The sequence below is a fragment of the Colias philodice genome, chromosome 20, assembly GCF_061535455.1.
Source record: "Colias philodice isolate Cphi_HAF_F1 chromosome 20, ilColPhil1 Martin Lab GWU primary, whole genome shotgun sequence".
Lineage (NCBI taxonomy): Eukaryota > Metazoa > Arthropoda > Insecta > Lepidoptera > Pieridae > Colias > Colias philodice.
The window spans coordinates 6566282-6593243 of NC_143105.1; the positions used below are offsets into that span (position 1 = coordinate 6566282).

Here is a 26962-nt window from a genome sequence, read left to right on the forward strand (position 1 = left end):
CTCAACATAACTAACAAAACGAGCCCAAACTCGGCATACCTAGCTCTACTCGTCTATTAGTTCCAGTAGCCGTCTTCGAAGTACACCTTCAGGTCACTTCATCAAGTCCGGAGGTAAGGTCTCAACATAACTAACAAAACGAGCCCAAACTCGGCATACCTAGCTCTAATCGTTTATTAGTTCCAGTAGCCGTCTTCGAAGTACACCTTCAGGTCACTCCATCAAGTCCGGAGGTAAGGTCTCAACATAACTAACAAAACGAGCCCAAACTCGGCATACCTAGCTCTAATCGTTTATTAGTTCCAGTAGCAGTCTTCGAAGTACACGTTCAGGTCACTCCATCAAGTCAGAAACTAAATATGAAATTTATAATCCCATAAGTATAAAATCTATAAATAAAATAAATGCGTGAAGGATCAAGTTTATTAGGTGAAATATTTTGTATTCGTACAGTGATCTTTTCGTAAACGAGGAGCTGCTTACAAGCGTCACAGTGTCTACTCACAACGGCGGCTGAGCGCAGACTAAATTACTAAAATATTTCATTACAAATTGTGTTGCAATAATTCAAGGTAGTGACAAATAAAATAACCCTTATTTCAATGCAATAAGTATCACGCGTTACAGCTAAATATGTGAAAAAATAAGATTTGATTTTAATTTTTTTCTCAGCCTATTTGTAACATTTTGATAGTTTTATCTAGTACCTTTTTGAGTTAGACATGTCTACTTACTTAAAATATTTTTAAATAAATCAATTTGTTTTATTAAATACAAGAAAAATGTTCGTTTATTCAGCACGATATTGTCAATTTTGGGTGAAGAGGCAACGGAAATTATTTTTTTCAATATTATAAACCAAAATTTTCGACTTAAAATATAGTACCATTTAAAGATTAAGGAGTAATCTATTTATGGTAATTATTAGTTAAATTTGGTTTTGTACTATTTCGCCGCAAAATGCACCGAAAAACTGCGTATTTTTGTCAGATTCGTAAACGCGTCCTTAAAGGAATTATGTACTCTTGTAACATGATTCGTGTATGATTCCTTGTTTTATATTATCTGTTATTTCCACGTGTTACATAAAACAATTCTATAGTCTGTAGACAAAGTCTATTATCTTTGAATAGGATTATAATTTTAATTTCCGGTTGGTTACATTACGAGAATAGAACCGCGTGTAGAATTTGGTGAAAGTAAATAATATTTTGTTGTCTATCTCATACAATTCTAGTGCCTGCTAATATCAGTATTTTTTAAAAGGTATGTATGTAATAGTTTGATCATATTACACTATAGTTATTATATCCAAGATGCACGTTGCATATTGTAATGCCGCCATATTGTAGCAAATTCACATTTTTCTTAGTTTTACTGCATAATCCTCTGCCTCATTTAAAATAAATGTATCCACAATATTTTGCTTCAAGTCTGCGATGCTAGATCGCATTTATTGTTCATATAATCAATGTACAATTTGATTGGACTAAAAAGCGCATGGTGATTGCGCGTCGGTGCCGACTGCCGCCATTCTATGTTCAGAGGTTATCGATTTTAAATAGGTTTGTATTCTATACTTCGTATGTAATAGGGTACAACTTAGTGATATTTTACGATTGCCGTGTAATTGAACCAAGACAGTGTATTTTCGAGATTTGTCAAACAAGACGATCAAATTCCTGTATCAGCGAGTAGATAAGCAAAATCTATCTCGATTTACTAATAAATTGCAAGTGGAGTGGTTATTACAAGTGATTATGAAGACCGAAGGATAATTTTGATGAGTTGAGAAATCAATAACCTGTTGTAGGATCGCTTGGAGATTTCTGATCGTTTACCAGTTGAGATTCGTTCTTATTATATACGTAAAACGGCGAATTAGATCGTCATAATGTACAAAAGGGGCAATTACCGGTAAATCACTAAATAACTGTTGTTGTAGTGATGCTAGGAAACATTCATGTCACCACCATTTGTTTAGTCAATACCGCTAAATTACGATAACGTGACTTCTTTTATATTTTTCATGCTTGACTTTATCAACATAATCCAGTTTCTAATATTGCATGATTCTTACATTATATCAGGTAACAAGTTCCATATTATCAGCCACCTTACCAGTTACAATTTACAAACTACATTTATTGTGATCCTCAAGTTCTGCCCCTGTTGAGGTCATCTTCCATTAACCCCTATAGAATTTAATGAAGCTTTCTCAGCTTACAGCAGTTTTTGACCTCAATATTATGTTTCTAAAACCTAGTAGTATAAATGAATATCACATGCCACATTTAATTTCATTCCATTTCATATAATAATAGTGAGTCTGTCTCCAAATGCACCAATAATCAAGGTTTTGATATGATCAATGCATATGACATTACTGTATCATTTTGTTTATCTTATCTGTTATTTTGTATTTGTGCTCTTGTGATAATTTGTTAATCTTCTAACTTTTCAATATTTTATCTATGTTTGACACTGAATAACAATGAGACTCGGTATTTACACTTATTTTCCTCTGAATACTGTTAAACAATCATCAACTAAGAGTATCTATGCTGATTTTTATAACTTGTAAAGGTGATCGCACAAACATTTATTGTCCAATTTTATTATTGCACAGAAATCAAAAGCATTCAACCATTATGAATGTGAAACAGTAGCTAACTTTTAATATAAAATTAAATTCAAAAATTCTTTATTTGGAACATAATAACAAATTGTACATAAACAATTACGATGACATCCGTAAAAGCATAAGAGCTGTGGCACGGATGCCAACGCCCACCTCCATACATAAAATAAGTTCCATCTTAATAATGTACCAAGTTTAACAATAATATGCAAATTAAATTGGTTAAAAATTGTTTTAAAACTGCAATTATAAAGACAAGCAAGTTTTTTATATGTTATTTATCTCTGCAGATCATCACAGAAAATGGTCGGCTCCAGGGTGTATGTGGGTGGCCTGCCATTCGGAGTCAGGGAAAGGGATTTGGAAAAGTTCTTCAAAGGCTTCGGCAGAATTAGAGACATCTTGATCAAAAATGGCTATGGGTTTGTGGTGAGTGTTACTTTATAAATTCTTAGGTACTTGTTTTTGTTTAAATTAAATCTATATCGTTGGTTAATAACATTTTATTTTGTTATTTCCCTTATGTGAATTTTTCTTTTTTCTTATTACAGGAATTTGAAGATTACAGAGATGCAGATGATGCTGTCTATGAATTGAATGGGAAAGAACTATTAGGAGAAAGGTAAGAATAGGTTACTAAAGAGAAAATAATAACATTATTTAATTATTGTAACATAGTTGAAAATAATGGCATTACTAATGAAAAATACTACTTAATAGCATTAAATGCCACAAGTTAATTAAATAGTTAAAATTTAAATATATTTTGCAGTCTATTTACTATTCAGTTTTAATTAATGATAACTTCAAAAATAATTTTACTATTTCATCTAGTTACAAAATGTTTACATTAACAGTTGTTTAAATAATTTATTTTGAAAATACTAAATATGTAGCAATCAGTAATAATTAATTAATTATTATCATAAGTATTAACTTAGTTTTAATTTGCAATGATTAACTAATTATAAATTGTTTTATTAGCCGGCTCCACTTTTGAATGACATGAATGGAGAACGGATAGCTCGATATTGTGTGAAAGTTTTTGTGAGACTGGGTGAAAGTTGGTGATAATTTATTTTGTTAAATTCTTCAGAAAGTAGACCTAGAGAGAATGAATGAAATTTATCTAACATTCAAATAGAGATATTTTAAGATATTGAATTTTTTTATTTTTTTAATGATAAAACAAAGTTCAAAGATTTTTAATAGTTTTTACAATTCTTTCAGTCATACAAAGTTTAAAGATATTTTATATTTTTTCACAGTCATTGTTTTAAGACGATTAAAACAATAAAATACTAATTTGTGTCCAAACTGTGAAGTGTGATTGTGTGAAATATGAAGCGGCCTTGTTGTCGAAACGAGTCTTGAGCTATATCCAAACCAAACCATTACATTCTTAAACTCTATTACTGGGCAAATTGTTTATTGGGCATATATACAAGAGCAATATACAGGCTCGTAAGCTATATTTGGTTTATATTAGACTCGTCTCGGCAACAAGCCGCTAACGATGCGTGGATGCTTCAGGGTGGTGGTGGAGCCGGCGCGTGGCATCGACCGCAGCGCGGACCGCTACCGCCGCGACCGCCACTACGAGCGCGACCGCGGCCGATCGCGTTACGAGTGAGTACCGGGCGGGGGGGGTACTCGTGCGTGCGTGCGAACGATACTGTGTCTAGTTTGGTCGAGATTAGGTGCTTTTTCGTTTGTACGCGTTACGAGTGAGTACCGCTGGGCAGTAGGGAGGGGGGTACTCGGGCGTGCGTGACGCACTCGATGCGAACGATACTGTGTCTAGTTTGGTCGAGATTAGGTGCTTTTTCGTTTGTAACGGTGATTGGATACACTACAAACTCTATTGGAAAAATAGAAGCATATTTTGTTGCAGAAAAATATAACTATCTAAACTCGGTTGCTGGGATGACGGAGGAAAAATTTCTTGTAGAAAAATAAGACAATTTACATTAAATGAGCTACAATTAAGTGAAAACTGGTTGAGAAAAAAGTTCCTTTAAGTTGTTGATGTTTTACTCTTATAAATCAGGGTCGAAAACACATCATTAAATTGGCTATTTTGGCTAGTAAATGAACATATTATGGACTTAAAAAAGACGGGTTGCACTCCGGGAGTGCCGGCAGAAGTGAAAACTTGATTATTAACGTTCAGCATGTTTGATATTTTGGAATGGTATCCATCCGTCTTACGCATGGAATATAAGGGCTAAACAAAAAAAATCCGTCTACGCTTTTTCGATCAGGCCACGTGTCCTGACGCGAGTTTAAGATTTTATACCCAACGCCGCTAAAGAAGTTTTCACTTCAAAAACTGAATAAGGTCTCAAAAAAGACCACATTCAGTCATAGTTTCCGTAATGTTTCACTACTTACGAGACGCTAGACACAGTATCTATGGCTCGATGCGCACGTGTCGCGGTACGGTATGAGCGGTGGTGCGGTGCGGGCGCGGTAGCTAGCGGCGCGGCTACGAGTGAGTTGTTGTGTAGGGTGAGCGTGGAGCGCGCGCGCGGCGTGCCCCGCGGCTCGGACCGCTGGGGCGGCCGGGACAAGGCGCCGCGGGCCCGCGCGCCACGGGCCTCGCAGCCGACCTCGTCTGTATCTACCACGTTTGTTACGACATAGTCTATACATACATATCAGCCCGTACATTAAAGAAAGGAATCATGGCGGCTAGTTCTTTCTTTGCAGATGTAAAGATGGTTCGGTTGGTTGGTTTATGGCACTAGTGTGCAAGTGAGAACATGATTTTACCAACATTTCACCAACATTTTAGATTCCTTTCTTTAATGAATCTGGGAATACATATGAAGGGACAGTTTCACAACTTACTGATTGACACTGACAGCGTAGTTGATAAGTTTTGTGGAATATTTGTGTACACTGGTTGCTCGCTCTGGCACACTTACTATCAATCGTTTTCATCTACAGTCCACCGCTCTACCAACTGAGCTATCGAAGGGTTATTGGCACACTTACTATTTGTATGATGAAATTTTCCTATTCTAAATGGGCAAATCCAGTAAATAAGAATTCATTAAAATCCGTTCAGTAGTAATAAGGGAAAGCTCCTTATAACTCAATAACCACTACACAGCTTACACGATTTTAACTGACTGACATAACAAACAGAACACAATATTCAGAAGTTTTGAAACTGGCCTTTTATCTTGCATCTTGTAGTTAACCTATATGCTTGATTACTATAATACATAACTTGCTATACCTCAAAATTATACCATACCATACTTCAACATTGTATTTTAACCACATGCTCATAAATCTGATGTGCAACAACAAAAACTTCTAAAAAAACCTTCCTAAATAGTATAGACATGTAAAAATCAGGATGCCTTACATCCAATTGCTTGAAATTAACATTCAAAGCATGCATCGTAAATTAATGGACAAATTTTTACAATTTATTAACTGCACTTTTACCACATTCCATGCGTCTTTTCCCGAACTTAAAAGTAAGTCTGCATGCTTTATTTCAACTAATTTACTTGTATATAAATAACTAATATTTAAAATGCTTGCTGATCTACAAGGCATGTCACAAGTTTCATGTTTATTATCAACAAATCTATAAGTTAATGTCAAGATTACATTGCTTTTTAAAGATTTCATGTAAAAATATTCTAATAATACATAATATGCACAACTAATGCTGTATTATATTGCTAAATATAGACTAACACAGTGAATGCTCTATTCCAGCATCTTTTATTCGTAAGTAAAAAAACAAATCTCTTATATTCACATACATGAATATCCACTGTATTATAACTGTTTTTTTTTTCTGATGAAATCTATTTAAGAAAATTATGAAATAGCAAGTGTAGAAGAAAATTTTTAAAGTTATTAAATAAAAATGCTGAACCATTTTAAATGCTTGTATCCTGTGTTTTTTATTTCTCAAAGTCTGTGTTATTTTTCAATTTGAGTTTACTGCATCCTAAATATTTGATTCATTTAGTTTGTAAGTATGTATATTAACATAGGTTTTTTCTTTCCGCAGTGACTACAATTATAGATACGGCCCGCCAACGCGTACCGAGTATCGACTTATCGTAGAAAATCTGTCAAGCCGCATTAGCTGGCAGGTAAGAGATTGAGCGGCATCGCGGCTCCATCATCACCCCATCATTCACCCAGGGTCTGGAGTCAGGGCTTACTGTAATTCACCGCTGAGGGCAAGGTTCGGTTTCAAATCAGGCTTGGATCTGTGCGGACAAGGACAATGAAGGCGGATCTAACTCGAGACGAAACTATGATGAAGACGGAGACGAAACATGCTGTCAAAAAGAGTACGCGCATAGAAAACACTATTGGAGCTGTATCAATACGCAAAGAGAGATAATGGACAAAATAAAAGACGTACAATGGGACTATCGATGACGCGGACGCTGCCAGAACTTGAAGAACCAATAACTAAACAAAATAAAATTAACAATAGTTAAAAAGTAATTTGTTAAAATAGTATTAAATTTGTCTTTAACTTAAACTTGTCAGTGTAAAGTTACATTAAAATTTTGTTTGTATTACGTTAAAAACCATACGAGTTTATTGATTTTTAAATAACGACAGAAGGTGGCGTTTCTGGCCTGAGCCCTTCCCGATAGAGCCCGTGTGTGATGTGGTCTGGATGTTAGGAGGGATTTCGGTGTCCGGCGCCGCTCAGTGCCCCATGACGTTGGTTTCCGGAGCCCTACAGTCGGTGGTGAGGCCCCCCTGACGCGCTCCCGGGACCCTCCCAAGGTAATGTCGACCGGGGCCGCACTGCAGGAGCCGATGTGCAAACCCATTGTAAATTCATTCACCTTACCTTTTCGTTATCATTGTTCGTTATAGTGACTAAAGTCGCTGTATTGGACTTTTTTTTTTGTTCTGTGTTCGTACAGGTTTTCGTAGATTGTCCTATCCTCTAGGTGTCATTGCTTGGAACTATCGCGAAGGTGCCAGGACGGTCGGGCGTTTTCATGGAGGTGGCCGAAATCAATGAGACAGTGGCAAAATGATGTTGACAAATTTGGTAGGCGATAGAATACCCCTCACAAAGTGGACTCGAATGTATTGAAACACACACACACACACAGATGTGAAAAGCTTGAGAATATGGGCCATGATGACATTGAGATGCAATGATGAATGCTATTAAAAAGCTGATGCAGCTAAAAGGACGAATGCAGGGGACAACGAAGGAGTCGATTCCATGATTCAATGCAGCGCTTTTACTTCCCAAGACGAGAAAACAGCACTGGAGAGCACCAAATGGTAAAGAGAGATAGAAAATAATGGTCACAATAAGTGCAATTAGAGCCAGAACTGAGCTCAATATGTTTATGAACAGTTTGAAATCCACAAAATTGTCCAGAGAATACCAAGAAGGGACGGAAAATGCTTCTAATCATGCCAGAGCTGAATCGAGATTCTTCCACCCGTCAGTCACAAGCAATGATCACCGAAGGGTAACCATTTACGAAATATCTGTATGTAACACTTTTTTATTTTTTGACTCGAAACTTCATCATCAGGTTGCATAAAAATATGTCAAGAATTAGGTTGCTAGCTAAAAGTTTTCATGATGATATCGTACATTTTACCATCTTTCGGGGCTGAAAACCTTGATGATAAAAACATATCTGAGGATGGCTTCAGAACATTTTTTTAATGGTGATTTTGTTCAGATCGTAATCTATTGTATTGGTTTACAGGACTTAAAGGATTACATGCGTCAGGCCGGTGAAGTTACTTACGCTGATGCGCACAAACAACATAGAAATGAGGGGTAAGAATAATATTTTTATTTTATTAGAAATAATTTTGTTGTTTGTTTTCATACAGATATAAAATTTAATTTTGTTTCAAGAAATGTACTTTGTTTTGTTTCTGAACTAACAATATTTAAAAATCTTATTGAGTAGGTTTGCAATTATAAATTCTGCATGATAATTTTGAAATGCCTCTTATTCATAGCCACCTACCATATTAAACCTTTCTAATAATGTAGTTCGTAACACTCTAATTACAAGTATGTATGTACTCAACATGATGATATCGCATTTTTAACCGTCTTTCGGGGCTGAACTTCCATGATCGACACACATTTTCCAGACATCATACCAACCTTTATTACTTGCCACCACTACTTAAACACATTATAACATATAGTTATTAAATACAGTGTGGTGGAATTCGCAACGCACTCAGACATGCGCGTGACATTTTTTTAACAAACTTAACATGATGATATTGCATTTTTAACCATCTTTCGGGGCTGATTACCCGTGATCGACACCTTTCTACCTGACCACCTTTCTTCCCCTATTATTTATCTCTACTACCAAAACACACAATAACATATAGTTATTAAATACAGTGTGGTGGAATTCGCAACGCACTCTGACATGCGTGCGGCTATAGAGAAACTGGATGGTACGGAACTGAACGGTCGTCGTATCCGTCTGGTGGAGGACCGGCGGTCGTCGCGTCGTCGCTCGCGGTCCTCGTCCAGTAGGAGCAGGAGCAGGAGCCGCCCACGACGCGGGTCTAGGTCTAGGTAAGTGATAACTTTATAATTAACTAGGTTTCCGCTCGCGGCTTCGCCCGCGTTTTCGAAGGAAACCCCGCATAGTTCCCGTTCCCGTGGGATTTTCGGGATAAAACCTATCATATGTGTTAATCGAAGTTACCCTCTATATGTGTGCTAAATTTCATTGTAATCTGTTCAGTAGTTTTTATGTGAAAGAGTAACAAACATCCATACATCCATACAAACTTTCGCCTTTATAATAGTATTAAGATAAGATTAATTATAATAAGTGAGTTTTAATTAGTGAACTATATAGTTGGATGAAAAATATTTCAAAGCGCCATTCGAGCCTTACAGTTTTAATGTCCACTTAGGGGGAAAATTGCATTTTTTTTTATAAATATAGTAGCTAAATAAGCGTAGTTGTTACAAACTTTAACTACTACTAAGAAAAACCGCAGCCGTTATAAACTTGAGATTGTAATAATTCGCGAATAATAATACTTACTAGTAAATGGTTACTCTGACAAACCAAATTGTCTTTTATAGGATAGTAAAACTAGCTTGTGATAATTATCTCAGAAATAGAGGATAACACAGATATTTTCAAATACCAGAACGCCTTTTAGGAAAATATTGACATGATGATATTGTTTTTTTAACCATCTTTCGGGGCTGACTAACTCTGAATGATAAAACCATACACTGAGGAATTCATACAAAATATTGAATATCCATAATCAAATTGTTATTCATAGTTAAAAAGAATATAATATAATTTCAGATCTCGCTCACGCCGCTCATCCCGTAGCCGCTCCCGTTCCAAGTCACGCCCGAAGAGCAAGAGCCCAGCGCCTAAGTCTAGATCCAGATCCAGATCTAAGTAAGTTCTAACATGTACACATGAAACAATTCACGAATATGTATGTTACGAAATCTAGAAGAAAAAATCGTGTTTACTGATCTTGACCTGACATTTAAATATTTAACCCATTGAGCCCCGAGCGGCCCAATCTGACCACGACACAATAGATTTTCTATTGTGTCTGTGATTCCGGGGGCTGAGTTATTACGTTATTTATTAAAATGCTTATAAATATTTGAAAAAGTTTTTATGAATAGAAAAAGATTGACCGTTATGCTATATTGATCATAACATATTTCGCTATGTCTTCGTGGATTGCTAAAAAGTTTAGTAACTTCCAGTTTAAAAGTCATTTTGAGAAATGAATATCACTTTATCAGATGTACTGTTTATAGGTTTAGCTTAGACGTAAAATAATTTTTATGTAAATAATGTACATAATAGTTATTTGATACATTTACTGTGATTAAAATAATCAAATTACACAAAATATTGATACTATCATCACAATAATGCCCTGAAAAATACATATTTACAATTGCATGTAATTGATTATTAAATTCTCTCATTAATAATATCAAAATAGAATCCTCAAATAATAATTATTATGCATTATGCATGGACTACTAAATGAAACTAACCTAGTTTTATTTAACTAGGTGTGTTATTACAATCGCTGAGCAAAACTTAAAATCGTAAGTAAAATAGCATATTAGAATGTGGATATATGTATATTTTGTAACTATTCGGGTATATATTGTAGTAGATTGATTGTTTTGATGTTTTGGATCGTAGTTTGTCAATGTTTCACCCATTAAACACATTTGAAAACAAATTACAACATTTATGATTAAACATTACTGTAATTGACTACTATATCGAGAGTGTATTATTACTTTCATTTGAAAAAGGACAAAAAGTGAATTTGAAAGGTTTAATGAAACTTGAAGGCGTTTCTGAACACGCACGCTCGCTATACGCGTTCTAAAAATACGCACGAGCCATATTTTCTACAAGTTCATCCTAACATGATCATTTATACCTAACATGATTATCAACGTCATATTGAGCAATATAAATTGGTCATTTTTTTCCCTTTATTTGCAAATAATTGTTAAATCTACCATATATCTCTATACAATCGTGGATCGAGCAATCCCGCTCTGCAAAAAATGTTTAATCATCTACCCATAAACAACATCCATACACAAACAAAAGAAACGTTGGCAAGCTACTAGCCCCAGTGGTTGTAGCGTAGTAGTTGCTAAACGTGCGCGGTACAGGGAGGCGAGCCGCTCGCGTTCCGGCTCGCGCAAGTCGGCGCGCTCGCGGTCCGGCTCGCGCGCGCCGCGGGAGCGGAACGGCAAGTCGGCCAGCGCGTCGCCCAAGCGCGGCGAGACCAAGTGAGTACACGTGCTGTGGGTACACGCAAGAGGCTTATAAGTTATATCTAATACACTGGAGATTTCAGTATGAACATTAACTTGTAACAAGAAAATATGACGTTGAATGACGCCTGTATGTTTTTTTATCCCTTTCACACCTAACTACCTAGGTGTGTTTTTTTATCCCTTTCACACCTAACTACCTAGGTGTGAAAGGGATAAAAAAACATACAGGCGTCATTCAACGTCATATTTTCTTGTTACAAATTAATGTTCATACTGAAATCTCCAGTGTATTAGATATAAGCTTCTTGGGTACACGGGACGGGGGATGAGTGGGCGCTGCGAACGTTTTTTTTTTTAATAATGTCACTGTCACACGTTCGTCTGTCAGATGGTTGTTTTTTTTTATTTCTCTTGTCACATATATGCTGGCTGGAGGTAAAGGTGGTCTGGCAGAGGCATATAGGCGATGAGACCGCTTTTGTACCATTTTGTTTGTGTGGGTCAATAAAGTATTTAAATGAAATAAATACATTATAAAGACAATATTTTTTAGATATTTTGTTCACTTCATAATTTACCACTATAAACACTATTTGATATGTTCTGAAGTGGCACTGCGAATTTTTTTAATATTTATGTGACATATTACATGACAGACATTACATGACAAATGTAAAAAAACCGGTAACAAATATGTTATCTACAAATTTTATCAAACATAAAATGAAAGTAAGAATTAATATTTTTGACTTCGAAAGTTCAGTTTTATACTGTAACTTCAGTTACATAATTTACCATAATTTAATTGGAATTATGTAACTGTAATTTTTCTGAACTAAAGTGATCTGTGTAGTATTTGACATTTGGTAAATGCAAGTCTACTTCCAGTAATTTGGTTTATTGCTTGCCTCCAAGTATCCTCCTAAAAATCTTCAAAGCGCTCACTCATTCGAAATCTCAACACAATTGGCATTTTACATATATTTTTTTTTTCAAAATTTCAACAAAACAATTACCCAAAATATAGAGAGCACAAAGGTCTTTATTAATATTTCTCATATTTTCCTGCAACGTGAAGGGAGGCACCGAAAAGGTGAGCATTAATGTTAAATGCACCTTTATTTTGGTAGAGTGTATTTATAGTAGATGCACTGCTATTTATTTATTTTTTTGCGCGTTTTTTTTATGCTTTGGGTATCGATTTATTTCTGCTTTTTTTAGTACATAGAATATGCAGTGTTTTAGTTTAACTGTAACATTGTTTTATTATCCCAAAATGTTTTTATTCTTTTCATGATATAATTTTTTATCAGTTAACTTCAGGTTATTATAAAGAATAGCCAGTGCTCTCTAAATTATCTTATGAGGAAGCAACAATACATGAACAAATAATTGTCAAATACTTTCATGAATATAACATTTAGTTTTAAATTACTGAACTAAGAAGAACGAAGAATATTGAGATCAAATTATCAATTTTGTTTCTCCATACTATGTTGCTAATAATTTCTCAAATTTCAAAACACATTACTGTGATCCTATAACTTTTTGTTCCTAAAGCCTTAATTTAAAAAGAAGGCTACATGTATTTTTTTAACTTTTTAAACTTCTGATAGCCACCCAATTAGGATGTGTATAATTAATACCACTGTCCAACAGGGAGCGATCCCGTTCCCGCAGCAAGGAGGCGGCGTCACCGAAGCGCGAGGAAGTTCGCGAACGCGAAGCGAGCAAGTCCCGTTCGCGTTCGCGCTCGCGTTCCGCGTCGCGTTCGCGTTCCGGCTCGCGCGAACGTTCGCGATCCGCCTCGCCGCGACAGAACGGGGAGTCGCAGGACAGAGCGAGCACTGACCGTTCGCCACGAAGCGGGGATTAGGTTACGCGTATACGCCGCGATCGCAACTTATGTACGCAGTTTTGTTACGAGCGTAAAAGATTTGATGTTTAAATTTAAAATGTTCGTTTGCGTTTTGTTTTAGACTGCGATGATTTGTCGGATGAAATTGGAAATTGTGGCTAAGAATTCTGATTTTGTTATATCGCAAGATTTCATTGTAGCAAGATATATACTAAACTTTTTTGATAAACAGACATGGATAAACAGATTATACGAGTACGTAAATTGTTGTGAGTCGCGGTGTTACTAGTCTTAAATAAATAGTAAGTTAATTTTACACGAGAGTTTTGTAAGTCGTTACAAAGCGTCAGGTGTCACGGTCTTTGGATTATTACTGACACGTTTTTCTTATATAAAATAAAAATATGTTATGTATTTTTTGTATGCAAGAGAACTAGCATTTGGAATTTATATTACTATTAAATTAATTGTTAGTAACTTTTCACTATCAATTGTGGAAAGTTTGAAGATTTGCTGTATTTGTAACAGTTTTTGGCTAGGTTAAAATTACTGTTGTAGATGAAGTTGTAAAATACTTTGTGACACCCCTATTTTGTATAGGTTAAGGTATTCTGTAAATACTGATTCTATTTAAGGCACCAAATAAATAACTATTAAGGGATATTTTTTTTGTTTTATTTGTTTGACACCCTACCTACCTATATTCGTAACATTATTTGAGTAACATTATTCACTTTATCAAGAAAATGGTTTTACAAATCTAGTGAATCGATTTTTTATAAAATCATCAGGCTCAGGTACTTACATCATTCCCAAGATGAAATGTAGTAACCTGATGAAATATGGTAAAACTAGTGGGCATGTATTTATTCGGTATAAAAATGTTATTTTATATTGATTGAAATTACAGATATAGTTCATTGAAATGTTACATTTTTTAGGCCTAACCTTGAGTTTTTTAGAGGACGCAATTTTGTTTTTTTGATATGTAGGGGGTCAGTGTGCCACTCAGTATAAATAAATCATTGCCAAATAATGAATATAATACAAGACGTAATTTTGTTACTCAAACAATATTAGGTCGCTCAAATATTATGAAGCTGCTCATTTTGTATTTTATGTAACGCAAATTAATGTTTGTTAGTTGCTGATCTATTAATTTTTCATCGCTCGCAGTCAGTCGCTTAAAAAGTCGCAGTCTCACTTAGTAATTCTGTTACCCCAATTAATTATGTTTGATAACTAAAACTTTAATTTACAGTCACTCGTTTAAATACTACCCTTTTAAAATCAAGAGATCACAAAAATCGATTTTCACGTTTTCTATGGTTTTACGCTATATGTATTTATTATCATTATTGGAGAGAATTTAATTCACGTCAACTTTTCTATTTAATATTTTTTGATAACTTATCTGTTTTCGAGATAGAGGGCGTAAGGTCTCGATTTTGCGACATTTGCTAATTTGGGCTAAAATGACTGCACTATTTGCTGCTGCTAACTAATAGCTACTAGGTGCCAATAATCACTAAAGGTAGTTAAATGTCAATTTTGGGAATAAAATAATGGTACATTTTCTGAAATGTTTATTCCAAAAACCTACTATGAGAATTTCGTAATAATGATTAGAAACAATGGGCACCTACACACTAAATTTATCAATCATTGAAATCCTAATACATCAAATATACCAAATGCCTTTAAATTAACGATATATATATACAAACCTATCAATATCCTATCAATTACTATTGAATAGACAAATAGAATATTTAAAAAAAGACAGTACCTAGGTATATTTTAAGGGGTACCTATTACCTAGCATGGAGAACTATTGTTGCATTCAGATGTATAGAATTATCCTAACGGTTAGCAAGTTGCGTGCTAGGTATTCTACGAGACACTTATTTTTTACATATCAACATTTTTTTTTAATTCTATTTTAGCCTTGCTATTAGCCTGATACCTACCAGGTCGAGCAAAAACTTTAGATTCGATTTTTCCTATATACCAACCACGGTGTATGTAGGTAGTAAGATGCGCGTAGATCGACATGAAGCTATTCGCTTAGGTTTTTCATTTTGTTATTCAAAACATAAAGATTCTCATATGAAACTAGCTGACGCAATCAGTGCTAAAACAAATAAAAATATAAAGCTAGAGACTGATATTATAAGTAAAAATATGTATGTAGTTAGGTTTATTATTAGAACTAGCGGTCCGCCCCGGCTTCGCCCGTGGTACATATTTACGTTTTCTCTACATAAAAACCATCCTCGTACTTCAAGGAATATAATAGAAAAGAATTATCGAAATCGGTTCAGCCGTTCACACGTGATGCCATGACAACGCGAAACGGGTGCAGACCCGCCGCCTTTTTATAGCTCCCGCCGCGAAGCGCGTCGAACGCGGCAACTGATACACAAAAATAATCCTTATGGCTGCATGATTCTGTATTCACGCGCGATGACTTATAGCGTATTTCATGTATAACTTTGGTGTTTCTACACCGATTTACATGATTCTTTTACTATAACCTGCCCAGGAGTATGAAGAATAATTGTGCCAAATTTGGTTAAAATCCGTCGTGTAGTTTTTGTTTCTATAACGAATATACAGACAGACAGACAGACAGACAGACAAAAATTTTACTGATTGCATTTTTGGCATCAGTAGCGATCCCTTATCACCCCTTCATAGTTTTTTTTTAAATATATTTCATGTTCAGAATTGGCCTCTCTACAGATTTATTATAAGTATAGATAAAGATTAAAAAAATCAGTTTTTACTGAGCTTTAAAATTAAGTATTCGAATTGCATCTTCCTCATTATGTTTTAGGGTTGTAAAAATTAGATCGACATGAACCTACTAGCGAACTAAAAATAATATTGTTGGTTAATTACATACTAATAATAATAATTGTCCGTATTTATGCAAAATGGAACCACTCGACAAATTTCGTTTTTTACTTTTATTGAAGAATACTCATCCAAAAGTGGTCTAAATTCTTATACAAACAAGAACCACATGATTTTTACGTTGGAAACAAGGTATACTAAAAGCAGAAAGGAACCACCAGCAACAACGAATAATACCATATTAAGCAAAACCGAACCACAGCACCACGGGACTGCTTTGTTCAAACAAATAAACGATATTATTATCATGCCATTTTATACAAAACAGATCCACACCTACTTGGTACCATTATACATTACACATATTTCTATTAATAACAATTATTTTTAATACACAAAATGGAACCAGGTTTCTGTGGTATGGTTATGCGTAAAATAAATACATAATTTAATTGTAATTTTTTATTGCAAAATAAAACCACAAGCATTCGGTTCTATTATGCATAAATAAATATTGTAAAACATTCTGAAACCCATCATCGCTATATGGAACCAAATGCCTTGACTTGTTACAATGCTTCTCATCTTTAAGCAACGTATTTCATTACTTAAATAGCTCAAAGTGCAAAACTCCAATTTTTTAAGTAAAACGTCGAACATCTGTCAATATAGGTGACATTCAGCGAAGTAGTTCGAATACGTGACGGTGTTTTTTTCCTCCGCGAAGTAAGTTCTATTGTTTTTGTTAATTACCTTTAAAATTAAATGTGAAAATGTTTAGTAATAAATAAATAAGCAAGCAATTGGTAAGAAAAGCATTGGAGACGAACACCGAAGATAATAATGAAGATACAACGGTTAAGTAGTTTTATTTAATGCATTTAAGTACTTATTGAATCTGAGATGCAGGTAGGTACGCTTTATCCACTTTTGATTCATTCCCGATTGTGGTGTGATTTTAAGAAGATAGTTCATTAAGTAAGTACAAGAGGAATCCTCTGTGGATTTACGTATTTTAACGACAATATCGTTGTTCACGAAGGCGCGGCGAGTCGAATTAAGAGTCATTTTGTTACGATTCATCTGTCATTGTGAGATGAAACTACTAAAGTCTAAACCCTGTTTTAAAAATAAATGTCGATGATCTAGGTACCTACCTACTATTTTGGTAAAATACGTTTAGATTCAGATTCAGTACAGTACATTCAGCAACATCATTCAGCGCATATAATTATTATTTGTTTGATTTTAAACCTCGCGCGGCTACTGTTTTGACCGGAACAAGGCCCTAGCCTGCGAAATTCAAAATTTTTACAAGTTTATTTAATTTTTTGCTAGGGTTGCCACTGTTGCGTATGATTTTTAGGGTTCCGTACCCAAAGGGTAAAACGAGACCCTATTATTAAGACTCCGCTGTCCGTCTGTCTAGTGTCTATCCCTCTGTCTCATGAACCGTGACAGTTAGACAGTCGAAATTTCATATTATGTATTTCTGATGCCGCTGTAACAACAAATACTAAAAAAAGCAATAGCAAATGCAATAGCTTAATAAATATTTAAGAAGCTCCCATACAATAAGCCGTGATTTTTTTGCCGTTTTTATAGATAATGGTACGGAACTCTTCGTTGCGCGAGTCCGACTCGCACTTAGCCAGTTTTTTGTACATGGCGCATGTACATACAACATATTCATAGACACGGCTTTATAAGAACTAATAATATTTTGCTGTCGCCATATACCTACCTACGTATAAAAGCCACGCGGCTTTATTGTTTTGATTGAAAGCTTTTTTCTTTTTATTACAGAAGATAAATAAGAACCTTATACGTCGCTGCTTCTGGAGAAGCTTTCTTCACCTTCTAGCGATATTCAGTCCATATTACATCTCATTCCACAAGATGCACAGTTTTTATAACGGTCTCATTAGTGATGATGCAATAGAAGACCACATAGATGGACTAGACACGGTGGATTTCGAAATCCAATTTGATGATAACGTCGAATAAACGTCCTATATAAGTATTATTTTATATATTTTATTAATTAAAGCTTTAATTACGATATTATAAATACATAGTTTCATTTATATCATTAAATCCCTGGGATGTGGTTCCTTTTTGTATAAGAGAAAACCTATCAATTGATAAATGTTAAAAGGAACCACATGCACATTTTCTTAATTATCTAGAAAGTTTAAGAATATTCAGTGCAAATTTATATACACATACTTAAATAAGTAATTTATCAATGAATTTAAATAAAATAAATTTTAATTTTACTTCATCTAACAGAGCTGCAAATGTTTTTGTAAATCCTTTGATATCTCAGAAGTGCGTTTTTGCTGGGTGGTTCCTTTTTGCTTAAATACGGACAATTGTTGTTTGTGTTATATTGTAGATGATTGCTTTGACCATGCTATAAATTTAATAACTAAAAATGAAATAGATCAATCATTTTCTACACTAATTTGTAATTTTGTTGTTTCCAAAATAAGGTTCAATTAATTATTTCATATAGGTACCTTGTTAAATGTAATAACAATTTAAGAAATTTGAGTAGAAATATAAAAATAAAATAACCAAGTATCTTTTGTAAACAATTGTTTATTAACATTTTATTTCTCGTTGCATCACTGCACATAATAATACACATTCGTCACATACACTCGCTGGCAAAAATATCACCGTATTAGCAATTTCAATATGACTTTATTGTGATAGGAGCTATCTATGGAATTATTATTTGTTACGCTTCCTGTCTACAGCTTTCATTTTTCTTTTGAAATTATACGAATACATGTGAATATACTAAAAGTAAGGAAAGTATTGTAGAACAATAAATTATTGTACTTACTTAGAAAAATATAGCATATTAAAATAATAATCATGTGGTTCGCATGCAAAATATAATTAGAAAAATAGTGATAATTATAAAATAGGCTAAAAGATAAATATTTAATAGTCTCTCGTTAGAGAAATGGAATGATTTGAAATTTTAATTAAATTCTTTCAGTATATCCACAATTTACTATAAATGCATTCATGATTTAATAAAATAAGTTAAAATCAAGAAGATAATTTCATATCAGTCAATCTTAAATAATCAAAAAAACATGCCGGCCGAATAATAATAATAACCTCCTCCTCTTTTGAAGTCGGTTAATAATAGTTGAACATTGATTAATTAATAATAAATTCAATACAATCATGATAGTTTCAATAAATAAATTTAAAATACTGTCATTTTATTGTTTATCAATAACATTCTATAGAACATAATATTGGAGGAATAAAAGAAAAATGAAAGTCTTTCATATCACTGTGATCAATGTTTAAGTACACTAGATATCATAATGTTACTCGGCAACGCTTATTTCCTCATAATTTATTGTTACATTTTGTCATCTTACAAAATTAAATACAAGAACATTATTATTGATCATCAGTCTATTCATAGTTTGATATAAATTTTACAATTTTGTCGATTCTAACCTTCATTAAATCTATGCTCGAGTACAAAAGGCAACATAAGAGGTAACAACTATAGTAAAACAATATCTACAAGAAAGTTTTATACAACGGCAATTTAACATAAATTATTTTCACATCTAGCCGATTCTCCGACGCCCATCGCATATTCTCATGGAATATGAAATGAGAGTGAAAAGAATAATACGCTTAATGCTCTGATACAGTAATATCGTGGCGCAAACGAATGAGTCTACATATAATATGCGAAAAAATATTTCTGTTTGTTTCGCGTAAACATTTACACTGCAGTACATAAATATGGACAAAAAAAATAGCTCATGCGCTTTCACTCACTAGATACACCTATTAAAATAAATAAGTTAAAACAACTTTCAATATTATGTCGTATGTTGCCTAATGACATCATTATATTGTCACAGTACTCTTACAAAACGGAGAATATACTTACATCGCTACAACTTAATAACTTTTTTATACACAATGACTTAGGTTTCGACATTTTCTTATAAGTACTCAAATTATTTTAAACCTATGGACTAATTACGTGCGTCGTATATTGTGAGGTTCGAGCGCGACGGTCGCGTCCTGCGAGTGAGGGCTCACAGGACCCGACGGTTGCGCTCAAAGTTGAGGAACGTCGTCCGACCTACATTCCAGTAAGAACTGAAGCGAAAAGTGGAGAGAAAAATCTGTGTCGATTTTCAAAAAAACCTGAACAAGATTTCTATAAATATAAATCATAATCATAGGAACGATGACAACAATTAGTCAAATCACAAAATTAATAATCATTATAAAAAGAACGCACGATTCGCGTTTTCAATAAATTAGTCTAAAATCTTATTTAACGCACGGTTTGGTTTCTATACTGGTGCGAGTCTAGAGAGGGATAGCGGGGTGTGAACGGCGTACCCATTATACTCATTGTGTTCGCGGAACGAAACCTTCGCGGGGAAAGGAAAGGGCGGCGGTTCGTCTCTTCCACTCAAGAGTGGAGTGAAAGAAAAGAAGCGACCAGAAGGATAGAACAATGAGACAATAGTAGGAAAGGGTACAAAAGTGGCACATCGAGTATAATGAGTACGTGGCGTTACCGGGCGGCGGACCGACCGCCCGGCCGCATTCACGTTACCTACAGAGATCGCATACAGTGGACACTGGCCCACTAGCCCGCGGCGAGCGCGGCCCGGCCCCGCGCTGCCCGCGCGCTGCCCGCACTGCCCGGGCGCTGCCCGCACTGCCCGCCCGGCGGAGTGCGGGCAGCGCGGGGCAGCGCGGGGCACGCTCGCCGACCGGGGCGGGAGAACAAACGCGACCACTCCGCCGTTACTATTTACAGAGCGGGTAGATCGCATTCAAATAAATACATCCGAACACTTAAAACTAGCCGTTTATACAGGGGTCATTTTACATTTAACGCTATATGTACACGCGGCGCACAGCCTTGATCGCACGAGCGTCCGATTTGAATAAATAAGTTAATGTCCATCGATTGTAAGTTAGCACTACACTTGCGTCGCGAACGTCGGCGGCAGGCAGTGGTCGTCTAACACGTACACCCCCCCGCCTTCTAGCGCGCGCTTCACTAGCGACGTATCGCTGTAACAAGAGAAACTGAACGTTAGTCGGAGTGTCGGGTTACTTTCGTTATGAATAAAAACATGAAATTAATATTTAGAGGCTCGAATGTCAAATTAATTCGCCACTAACAAAGTAAAGGACGAATGCAACATTTACAAAAACTATTTATTCAATACTGCTGTATGACAAAATTGTTGTTGTTGACAAAGAAATCAGGTTTAAACAGAAAAGCTACTGACCTATTAGCGCAATACGCGGAGTCTGCGGAGAGCCGCGACAGCCGCGGGTCGAGCGCGGCCAGCAGGCGCGCCGCGCTCTCCGTGTTGAGCGTTTTTCTCTTGCACTCCTCCGCGGCGGCGTTGTGCGCGTTCTGGCACTCGGGCACCGGCCCCTCGCACTTGCCCCACGTGTTTCTGATAACTCTGCCGCCGCCGCCGGCGTTGGCCGCGTTCTGGGCCCGCGCTTCAGCGTCGGCTGCGTTTTGGGCGCGTTTTCTCCGCCTCCTGATGCACGCGACCGCAATTGCCGCGGCTAATGCGGCGGCCGGGACGGCGGCAGACAGCGCAGCTATTAACGCCACATGGCTGCCCGAAAGAGTTTCCCCTTCTAATGTTTCGTCTCCTACTCTTCTCAAGTGTCCGCCGGCCGGTTTCGCCGCGAAGTCCGCCAAGGAAACGGTGCACGATTTCCCGCCCCAGCCCGGAGGGCAGTTACAGTGGTAGCCGTCGACTCTGTCTCGACAGGTGCCACCGTTTCGACAAGGTGAGGAAGCGCACTCGTCGATGTCTATGCTGCAATCTTTTCCCGCGAACCCAGGCCGGCATCGGCATTCATAGTCGTTGTCGAGGACTTGGCATTCGCCGCCGTTCGCGCACGGTTTCGCGAGACAGAAATCCACTCTAGTTTCGCATCTGGGGCCGAGAAAACCGGGAGCGCACTGACACCTCTGTCCGTTCACCAAATCGACGCAGGTCCCTCCGTGTTCGCAAACTATGCCCGTGCAGTCGTCGATATCGATTTCGCATCTGTTGCCTCTGTATCCAGGTTTACAAGCGCACCGAAAACCGTCTCCCGCTCTCGTGCAAGTTGCTCCGTTTCGACAAGGATTAGCGGCGCAAGGATCGGCTTCTACTCCACAATCTAGGCCGGTGTAACCGGCGGGGCATTGACACAAGTATCCGGAAGGTCGCAGTTCGCACGTGCCGCCGTTTCGGCAAGGTTGGTCGGCGCAAGTCAGTCTTCGAGTTTCACATCTCGCTCCTTCGTAACCGGATGGGCAGGCGCAGGACAGTTCTCCGCCTTCGTCGGGCACACAGGCTCCGCCGTTCAGGCAAGATCGCACCGCGCAGGAATGTAGGGACTTCTCACAATCTGGGCCGGTGTACTCAGGCGGACAGACGCAGGTGTAGCTGCCTTGCCCGGTGTTGTGGCACGTCCCACCGTTCCTGCAAGGGTGGTGGTTCGTGCAGTAGTTGAGGTCTTGATTGCAGAAGAGCCCGCCCCAGCCTTCCTCACAGATGCAGTCCCAAGGCTTAGAGCACGTCCCGTGCACGCAGCCGGGATGCCGCTCGCACTGGTCACAGAACTCGCCCACCCAGCCCGAATGACAACTGAAAATAAAATAACACCAGTCAGTAAAATATACGATGTGATAACGAGTGACTAAAAAGCATATGTATTTCTATGGAACAATGAGCGGGATGAATGATTTAGTCGGAGGGATACTTTGAGCGTTTAACACAAAGGTGTGAAGTGGATACTCACATGCATTCGTCGGGCTTGAGGCAGTGGCCGTGCTCCGCGTCGCAGCCGGGCAGGCATCTCGCTGTAACAAAAGAGACGGATTCGTTAGCGCTTCACAAAGACAAAGCACGTACAAAACGAGCACAAAACAATGTTTAAACACATAAACCCCGTGTCGTAGACAGAGGTATAATGTTGGAATGCGTCGAGTTTTAATGTTACTTATGTAAGCGTGAATAAATCGTATTTAATAGACGGCCGATAAATTATCTCGAAGTTTCATAAGTTTAGGATAATCGAAGATACGCAAAGGACATTTTAACAAAGAGAGAGGATCGTTAACGTCCCTGGGGGCGAGGTCATGCGCAACGATCATTTATCTTAACTGACTATAATAAAACCAAACGCTGAAATCATTTTTATGTATCATTCAATTTTAGTTACTAAATTATATGAATCGCTCGGAAAGGTATATTGTGTTCGGACATGAAGTATTGCGAGTGTAATGTGCGCATCGTTAACTGTTTGATTTACGTTCTACGAGTGAACTTCAACCGGCGCAACCTCATAAAGAAATTCTTGTAAATCCACGCGAGGTACATTGCGGCGTCGGAGCGCAGGAAGGCATATATTACAATAGGTTACGAGTTAATATGTAGGCATCGAGAATATTTTGTAATAGAAGTGCGCCGTCGTATCGCTCGGGTGCGCATGGGCAAGTTATCGGAGCGAATACAAAGGGGGCAGATAGTGCGGGGAGCTAACCGTCACCCGACCGTTACTAGTCCCCTAACTACTAGAAAAATAGTAAGACGCCTCGCTACGTATGGAAATTACAATTCGCGTTCCAACATAAACAAGGAAGCGCTTAACTAGAGCTATCTCTCTGAATTTACTATTAAAGGAGATTAGTCTGGCCGCCCTAGACTGTAATGTAGGTTTAAACTCGGGACTAACGTTAAGCCCCTTAAAACTTCCCGCTCGCAAATCCGCTTACAGCTCGCTCTGCCAAATTGGCAAAGTTCTGAGTTCATTTTGTATGGCTATGATACGGTGATCGTTTGAAATTGAAATATAATCCGCTTTCACGTAACTAAATTGTACTTTCACTGGAATTTGAGATGTTTGAACGATCACTTTTGGGTTTGAGTGGCTGGGAGCTATTAAAACAAACTTAATATGATACATTAAGGCAAGGAACGGTAGGCGCCACGCGTCGGCGCAACAGGCGGATCAAAAGACTCAAGTGTCGACCTCATTGCTCATTGCACTATCCACTCCACGTACCTCCCACTCGAGCCGGCTTATCGTGACCCTCGAATCGGTAAAACGGGAGTCGTAAAAATTATCCTAAAGTTATGAGCGATCACAAATAGCCCGAGATATCATCCCTCATGTGAGCTATTAATTATTATCAATGAACGTAAAGGAGTATCGATTTCTATTGTGAACGGATGCCGCACTGCGCTCGAAGAAGGTACGATTTTTCGAAGGCTTTCTCGAGGTCAGGTAATGACAAAAAGCGGCCTTCCCCGAGGATGCTGCACGTGTTTGGGATCGAGCAAATATTTAACTGTTCCGACATCTGTTTCTATTCGAACGGAAATTAGGTGCGCGTGGGATTCGCGACTCGGCAGAAGGTAATATTCGTGAGAAATCCACTCTCGCTAACAATTAGGCGAAATTAAGCGGCCGTAAGGGTTTCTCTCGCGATGTTTACCCTATCATTAAGAAGGAGAATCGAGTCGAGATAATGTTGTCGGGACATGCAAATACGTTTCGGGATTGTTAAGCTTTCCCAGAAGGAGGGATACCGTTCGGCAGATGTGAGGCAATATCATGACACGGTCAACTACAGTGTTTATTTCGACTGTTCAGTTCTTGTTTAAAGGTGTTTTTGACCCGGTTCGCGGGCGCGTGTGTGCGTGGCCGTATGTTACATGCAGTCGCGTCTCTCACTTTACACTTAAGTAATCGCGGATGTGTAAGTGGAGCTTTGTTATGAAAATCGATTCAATTCAAAGTTGATGTGAAACAGTAACAAAAATAGTTAGTATTTCTCGACCACAACTATTTACTTTTACCAGAAAATTGTGATTTCGCGGTTATCACGTCGCGTGGAGGCTCTATGGCGGTCTGTGGGGCGAGCGAGACGGCGCGCTACACGGCGCGCGGTGCTCTGTCCCGCTCTGACGTGTTTTTTTGCGGCGCCGGAGTGTGGGAACGCAGCGGCAGGTGGGGTTGCCGAGATTGCGACGCGACATCCGCTACACACAATGCATCTTGAGACGCACCGCTTTGTTTTACAAGACGCGATGTGTTTAACATACGTCAGAGCTCCGTAATGACGTTTGAAACGTTTAGACTTTTTGCTATCCGCTGCGATTCATGCGATTGTGAAATCTAATTATTGAGGGCTACTTCCAGTCGTTTAGCTATCGATTGAATTTAAGAGGATGCAGCGATGAAAAATATATCGGAACGCGCTTAAGCGGTGATCTTTCCGGCTCTATTTACAAATTTAGCGGCATTCGAAAGTAAACAGACACGATCGGTCTCACGCTTGAAACTATGCGACAATACTCTCGTATACCTACACCGAGCGAGATATAAAATTGTGTACATATTTAACTACTCTAGTTATTATTAGAGGATATATTCTCATAATTATATTATATTGACCGCGGTTGCCCTCAACTCTGAACTGCACGTTAATTTTGGTCATTTATTTTATGCAATAAACTTTAACGATGATAGAAGATAAGATCTAGAAAATTTTATGTTGTTACCGAGTCTGTTATCAAACGATTTTATTAAGCACATTAACATTATTCATGTGAAAATTAAACAATTACTTATAAAATATTTCATAGTCGCCAGAATAACAGGAAGTGAAATAACCTTATATTTAATTAAGAGTTTCGTGAACTCAAGTGTCGTGTGATAAAGTCGGAATTAAGATATATTAGTTAATAAAGACGGGCAGGCGTTCGCGGCAGAATCCGCAGGGACCAGCCATCTTGATAGGCGCTTGATTTAGAGCTATATTTGCATGTAAATGTGAGATAAATGAGAAAGTTTGCGTTAGGCGTAATGGAAAACTCTCAGTCAGCGTCCAAAGCTCGGTTCCCTAGGTATAAATGGGAGGTTGTGAACCTCCCTTGACCTCGATGAGTCACTAGGCGCGGGCTAGAAAGCCAGTTGGCATCCAAAAGGTCGGCTCTCCCAATTGACTTTATTAGAGGATGTTCGACCAAAATTTGTCACATAGTTTAATGAGGAAGAGGGAATTATTTTTATAATTTAGGCCATGCAGATCCGCATAACTATTGACGTAATACCTTATGTAATTCGTAAAGCGATTCGTAAACTGCAACTCGCCCGGTGTGTTTTGGCTAATGTCATCGCATTTATCTTGTAAAAAATTTATTATCATAATAATCGTTAAATCTGCCCCTCGACGTGTCGGCGCGTCTACGCGTGTTATTTCGGGCACTACGTAGGGTACTTACGTTTGGAGCAGTAGTCTCCCGTCCAGCCGTGCTTGCAGACGATCTCGCCGGTGGCCGAGCAGGTGTAGTGGCCGAAGCCGTCGTCCCGGGGCCGGCAGAGCACCTCGCAGCCGGGCCCGTAGTAATGCGCCGCGCACGTCACGCGGTACGACAGCCTCAAGTGCGCGCCGCCGACACCACCCCATCGCTGCTCCTCCTCGATCCAAGGCCCTCCCACGTCAGCTATGCTCTGCTTCGTCATCCGCGCGATGAGTGTGTCTGGAAAAATAAACATCACCTTAAAATCCACCTTACATCTTTTCGAGAAGATGCAATTTTGCGCGGCTAATGAGATCGAAATCTCGTAAGCGCTTTAATTTGATAAGGAAAAAATACGTTTATCACCGTGGGAAAGGGTTATGGTAGCAAATTGACCTGTTAACGTGGGCCGTTTGACGCCCGCATTCGAACGTGAGATTTCATTG

General features: G+C 37.7%; 2 protein-coding genes across 5 annotated transcripts in view; one reads left to right on the top strand and one right to left on the bottom strand.

Annotated features, from left to right (window-relative positions):
* The first annotated feature begins 1104 nt into the window (after nt 1–1104).
* Nucleotides 1105–13974, top strand: B52 (serine and arginine rich splicing factor B52). Of its 4 annotated transcripts, none has more exons than XM_089708098.1 (10): nt 1105–1266; nt 2932–3070; nt 3193–3263; nt 4175–4270; nt 6684–6768; nt 8380–8453; nt 9045–9224; nt 9982–10080; nt 11346–11465; nt 13113–13974. In XM_089708098.1, the coding sequence occupies exons 2-10, from the start codon at nt 2945–2947 to the stop codon at nt 13327–13329; spliced, it is 1068 nt and encodes a 355-aa protein (XP_089564224.1). In that variant the 5' UTR covers nt 1105–1266; nt 2932–2944; the 3' UTR covers nt 13330–13974. The 4 variants fall into 4 exon arrangements, with proteins under 4 accessions (XP_089564224.1, XP_089564225.1, XP_089564223.1 ...); XM_089708099.1 differs by lacking the exons at nt 4175–4270; nt 11346–11465 and adding exons at nt 5152–5256; nt 10722–10757; XM_089708097.1 differs by lacking the exon at nt 4175–4270 and adding an exon at nt 5152–5256.
* A 6929-nt stretch (nt 13975–20903) lies between these two features.
* Nucleotides 20904–26962, bottom strand: part of Delta (neurogenic locus protein delta) — a 28840-nt gene continuing 22781 nt past the window's right edge. Inside the window, exons 4-7 of the mRNA XM_089708018.1 lie at nt 26499–26756; nt 23008–23068; nt 21483–22853; nt 20904–21261 (exon numbers count right to left, since the gene is read on the bottom strand). Coding sequence (XP_089564144.1) covers nt 21168–21261; nt 21483–22853; nt 23008–23068; nt 26499–26756 — 1784 coding nt within the window. The 3' untranslated portion in view covers nt 20904–21167. The remainder of the gene's footprint in view (nt 21262–21482; nt 22854–23007; nt 23069–26498; nt 26757–26962) is intronic.

Coding starts and splice junctions, on each gene's coding strand:
- B52 (XM_089708097.1), top strand. CDS start 2,945: ATGGTCGGCTCCAGGGTGTATGTGGGTGGCCTGCCATTCGGAGTCAGG. Junction 6,769..8,379: donor CAAGCCGCATTAGCTGGCAG/GTAAGAGATTGA, acceptor ATTGGTTTACAG/GACTTAAAGGATTACATGCG. Junction 8,454..9,044: donor AAACAACATAGAAATGAGGG/GTAAGAATAATA, acceptor TATTAAATACAG/TGTGGTGGAATTCGCAACGC.